This window comes from Corvus brachyrhynchos, unplaced genomic scaffold (assembly GCF_000691975.1).
Source record: "Corvus brachyrhynchos isolate BGI_N302 unplaced genomic scaffold, ASM69197v1 scaffold56, whole genome shotgun sequence".
NCBI classification, from domain to species: domain Eukaryota; kingdom Metazoa; phylum Chordata; class Aves; order Passeriformes; family Corvidae; genus Corvus; species Corvus brachyrhynchos.
The window spans coordinates 7,627,041-7,632,721 of NW_008238664.1; the positions used below are offsets into that span (position 1 = coordinate 7,627,041).

The following is a 5,681-nucleotide window of genomic DNA, read 5'->3' on the forward strand; positions in this document are numbered from 1 at the left end:
AACGACGCGGAGCGCGTGGGCGCCGGCGCCCCGGTGTACCTGGCGGCCGTGCTGGAGTACCTGACGGCCGAGATCCTGGAGCTGGCGGGCAACGCGGCCCGCGACAACAAGAAGACGCGCATCATCCCCCGCCACCTGCAGCTCGCCATCCGCAACGACGAGGAGCTCAACAAGCTGCTGGGCAAGGTGACGATCGCGCAGGGCGGCGTGCTGCCCAACATCCAGGCCGTGCTGCTGCCCAAGAAGACTGAGAGCCACAAGGCTAAAAGCAAATAAATTCGGCGAGCAAAGCCACTCAGACTTTGCACGACGTAACATTTTAAACCAAAGGCTCTTTTCAGAGCCACCCACACAGTCAAAAAAAGAGTTGTGTTGCTTTGTTTACGCTGGGGCTGTGGTGCTGAGGCCTCTGATATTTGTATTAACTGAATCTAACTTTTGTTAGTGTTTTAAAACCTGGTTTCTACTGAAGACGGTAATACATTTGCTTTCTAGGTCGTATTTTTAAATTAATGTTAATATTTCTGTAGTGATTTATTGTTTGTTTCTTTTCATTTCAACTTCTGGTAAAAAACTTGCTCTTATGGATTCTGTACACCTTTCATGGGTTCCACAGGTTACTTAGGGTATAAAATATGGGAGGGTGGCTAAAGCACGGGTGGGAGTGGCAAAAGCTATGCGGCATGGAGATAGACCATCCCAAATCCCATGTGTAATTACATCTAAAAATGAAGAAACGATTTCTTAATCCCCTTTGAAGGCCTCCATCCTTGAAAAGATGTAAAAGTTCCCTATGAATTGAATTTATGTAGAAATAAAATGAGGAATGCCTTAGGAAAAGTGGCTTTTTGATTTAGATCCTTAGATCTGCACTGTAAAAGAACAGTGTAGCACTGTTTCGTTCAGGACCACCTTTCAGTGCTAGTATATTGCCATTTTAAGTGGCATTTTCAAATATCCTACCCTTAAATTCTCTTGCTGTTCGTTGCTACTCCTCTTCTTACATCAATTAACAGTGGGTAATATTACTGAGTTCTTTATATTGTTGACATAAATGCCACCCAAGAGCACAACCTTAAATCTCTATATTTATTATTATAAATTATGAGAAGTGCTAGCTGATTCCTCTTGCTAGGATATTCCCAGAAGCTTCACCTGATGGTTTGTAGCACACTGCATTGAGATGATTGGTCTCATCTCTGCTGCACCTCTACTCTCTCCATCCTCTGGAGAGAAGGAGTGCTCTGGGCTTGGGGGGGAAGGCAATACTCCCACCCTGCCTCTCCTTGCCACCCCCAAGCTGTAGCTGAGAGGCTTCTTAGGCAGCATCGTGCCATGGCCACAGTGGGACATCAGGGATCATTTGTGGAGAGAAACATAAAGAAGAGCGCTGGTGGAGCACCAGACTGATCTTTTATAGTGATGGTATCTGCGTCTAAAGGTTTTGTTTGCAACACATTTAACATTGTTACATTGTAACTTTTTGTTTGTGGGCGCATTTAGGGTTGTAGTGGTTTTCTTATGCTGTTTTATTGATCGTCATTTGCTACAGCTAAATACCTCCTGGCCCCTATATTTCTCTTCCTTAAAAACTGCAATAGTAATTAAATTTTTATTTTAACGGGTATGAGCCTTCTATACTTAGTTTCCAGAAGACATTTCTACATATATGTTTGTCAGAAAATTTCAGTCTCAGAATGATTTAGGTTGGAAGGGACCATTAAAGATTATCTCATCCAAAGCACCTGCGGTGGGCAGGGACACCTTCCACTAGCTCAGGCTGCTCAAAGCCCCATCCCACCTGACTTTGAACATCTTCTAGGGATAAGGCACCCACATTTTCTCTGGACAGCCTTGTCCAGAGTCACACAAGCCTCACTGCAAAAAACGCCTTACTTATGCCCAATCTAAATTTAGCCTCTTTCAGTTTAAAATCATTGTCCTTCCTCCTGTCCCTACAGGCCTGAAAAGAAGTTTTTCTGTATTGAACATCTGCTATAGGGTTTCCCCAGAACCTGCTTTTCCCCCGGCCAAATAACCACAACTCTCTCAGCCTTTCTTCATGGGAGAGGTGACCCAGCCCTCTGATCATTTTTGTGGCCCTTCTCTGGACCTGCTCTGACAGATTCTTGTCTTTCTTCTGTCAGAAGATCACAGAGCTGGATGTAGCTCTCTGGGTGGGGTCTCAGGACCAGGAGAGCTGAGCAGAACAGGAGGAGTCACCTCCCTCAACCTGCTGTTCAGGCTGCTTTTGGTGCAGCCCAGGTTACGATGGGCTTTCTGGGCTACAAGTGTGCATCTCTAGATCAGAGCACTGGAATTCCAGAGAAAGGCCATGGGGTAGAGGTATCTTAAACAGGAGTTGGCTTTCTCTGTGGACAAACTCCTGTATGTGGAGGTCAGAGTTGGCATCACAAGAGAAGGCCCCATCTTCTGAGTGTGGAGCTAAGTCCAGTATATCCCTCCAAATTCTTCATGTCATCTGACCAGGAATTCATTATTTGCTTCAGAATTTCATACCAAATACCTCTTACTACACTCATTAGTCTTCTCACCTCAGCAACCAGAGTTTCATCCTCCGGGATACTCAGATCCACCCTTTAACCCTCCCTAGATTTGTTCTTAGCCAGTGGTGGTTTCACCAGTTGCTAACCCTGTGTTGCCATCAGCACTGATGAGGTCTCAAATGTAGAAGTCCTGTAAGTGATGTGGATAATATGGTAGGAGTGCTGGAAACTCTCCTGGTATTAAAGACAGCTTTCAAGCAAATTCCAGTGGATGAAGGAATGCAGCAAAGCAAGTTTAAAAAAATGAATTTATCTCATTTGCATATACAAGCAGTAGGAAGAGGAAATCCATATGACATGGTGACCAACTGTGTCATTGGGTTCCAATGCACCTTCACATTCTAAAGAATTTGAGATGAAAAAAAAACCCTCCAACCAAGGTCCCTCAAATGTTATAAATCACAGACAGTTATGCTTGGGGATAACTCAGTAATGACAGTCCATATATCAGAAGACTTAAAACTGTGTAGCTAAAAATTCAAAGAGCTTTTCTACCCCTTTTCATCTATATTGCTTGCAATGCTAGGAAAAAATGTACCTATTAAGCAGCTCTTACATTACTTTAGTTTGCATATTATTATACTTATTATGACAGTTGTAGCAGATACAGATAGGAATTTAAATCTCCACTTAAGCTCTCAAGAAAATTATTAGCAGCCTTGAATATGGTTATAATACAGTGATGCAATGATTTTTTTTTACTAATTATGTACCCTGTTGTGCAGTCATGGTGAGATGTTGCCTTGTTGTAATAAACAAATGCAATTTCCTTGTTATATTTTAATGAGGAACTAGGGCAACTGTCCTAATTAATGCACAGTTGAAAAGCTACAGATTTTTATTGTAATTAATTTAACGGAGCTGAGTTTTTCAAAGATTTCCTTCCTCATTTAACCCCTAGTGCTGTGTGCCCAAATTCATGAGGAAAATGTAATATCTATAACATGAGGACTGGATACAAAACTTTGATCAAAAAAAAAATTATCTCCAATCAACAGTGGAAACAACTTCATTAGGGATTATATTCAGAGGCAAAATTTTCTTTCCAATTTAATTGTTTTTGCCGAAGAAAATGCTCTCACATGCTCTCATTCATGTGAGAACTGAATATGTCCCTAATGGACACACCCATGAAACGTGTCTGTGCACACTTGTAGCACCCTATAGGCAAGGCAGCCTTCTAGAAGGCACGATGTTAAATTATATCTAATGTACCACACTTATTGAGGAAAGGGGTGTGCAGTTGTTTTACTTACTTTAAGCTACTGGTCTCAGACTCTGTACCACCCACCTCTGGCAGAAATGGAAGGAGATTTTCCAAGTCTTGCAGTGGTTATACTGCTGGAAGGAAAAGTTTTACTAGGACCCTCACTCTGCGTTTAGGAAGCCTTATGAATAAACGATTATTTTGACATACCAAAAGATTTTGTGTAATTCCTCTCGGCTTTCTTAAGTAAACAGAGTGTTGTTTATAACTGCCTCAGGAAACATAGCTAGACACAGATTTTCAGATATAAAGAAGAAAGCAGACTTTGTGGAGCCAAACATCAGTTAAGCACCAGCCTGGCAGGTCCACTAGTGACAAATCTTCCAGTTAGTCTATAAACAGTCTTAGTTCATTCTGTTCAGTCAAAAAAGCAAACCTGGTCTAAATTAAAGATACATTTGCCACCTTATATTGTATATATGAGTAGCAATTCTTAAAATTTGAAAGAAAAAGGAATCCACAGTGATACTTATAACAAGATCTGTACTTTTTTGACAGCTGTAACTGAATGCATGAGTATCTCAATTGCATTTCCCCTTGAATTTAGGGAATATTTTTTTCTAAGAAATATTCTGGAGTTATCGTCAAGGTTCTCTAAATTACATTAAGGAATAAATTTAAATAAAAAACTTCAAAAATGGTAAGGGATATGAAAAATTTTGAAGTAGTAGACATGTTTAAAGGGCATAAAATACTGATAAGAATTGGCAAGCACCTTAGCCAATTCAGTTCTATTCTGTGTAATATTTAAAAATCTTAACAGATTTAATTTAGAAATACAGTCTCATAACTCTCTCAGTATTTATTCATTCACTTCACAAATACAGTCCAACATGCTGTAAGCAGCATGTTTGATATGTTTTTTTAAAAAGTGTGAAACATGCAGCAAAATTTCTGGATTCCTCATTGGAACAAAAATTGTTTCGTTAGTGTTTCAGATGTCACCCAGACAGTTGTTTGTGATATCCGTAATGTTTTCTTTCGCTTGTTGGATCTCAGTGTACGTCAGCGGACACGTCTTTCAGAGGCCGGCAGCTGCCAGGAGCGAGCCCGGAGCCCTGCGGCCAGCGCTGCAGCTGAGACCGCTCTGCGGGGTTGGGCCTGGCTGAAAAGATGGTCCCTTTCGCGGTCTCAAAAAGACCCTCTGAAATGCCTTCAACGAGTCTCTGGTCTAACCGTTTCCCACTGGAGCCCCTCACTGGTTATTTCCCCTGCCGCTCAGGGCCTTGCTCTCTGCTTCCCCCCGCACCGACCTGCAGTCGCTCCGTGCGAACGCTCGGTACCCAGGACCGCGCGGAGGAGGGGACAGCCGTGCGAGTGGCCGGGTAGACAAAGAAAACGTGAATGGCCGAAGCAAACAAAGACAGCGCTGCCCGGGAAAACATCCTCCATCACGCTCCCCGCGAGCGGGAGGAGGAGCAGCGGCGGGGGGGGGGGGGAGCGCCGAGCGAGGCCCAGCATTGGTCGGATTTTGCCGCAGACCCGCGGGGAGGGACGAGGAAGGGGCAGCGAAGCCCGAAACGCGGGCCGGGGGTCGCAGGTCCCACTGGTCCCGCTCTTGCTACCGCCGGAGACCCAGAGCCGCCGTGGAACTGTTACCAGTGCAGAGGGCAACGGGACGGGACAGGAAAGCAGGAAAGCGACGCGTGGGCTGACAGCGGGCAGGGACAGCGTAGTGAAACCCGGCATTAACTCAGTTGGTTAGAACCTGGGGCTAAAAAGGCCAAGATTGTACGTTCAGTCCCTGTATGAGCCAACCACTCAAGAGTAAGGCTTAATGATCCTTGTGGGTCCCTTCCCTTCTCTCACAATATTCTATGATTCCATGACTGCGAGAAGCGCGGGAC

The 5,681-nt window shown here is 43.9% G+C and overlaps 2 protein-coding genes across 2 annotated transcripts in view; one reads left to right on the forward strand and one right to left on the reverse strand.

The window, feature by feature from the left end:
• Positions 1–1,625, forward strand: LOC103618192 (histone H2A type 2-C; the record flags this gene model as incomplete). Its single annotated transcript, XM_008636576.2, has 1 exon — positions 1–1,625. A coding segment is annotated over one exon (276 nt), but the record flags the coding sequence as incomplete, so codon positions are not given.
• The window catches only part of LOC103618147 (histone H3), a 23,527-nt gene that overhangs the window by 15,931 nt on the left and 1,915 nt on the right, over positions 1–5,681 (reverse strand). The window lies entirely within an intron of this gene.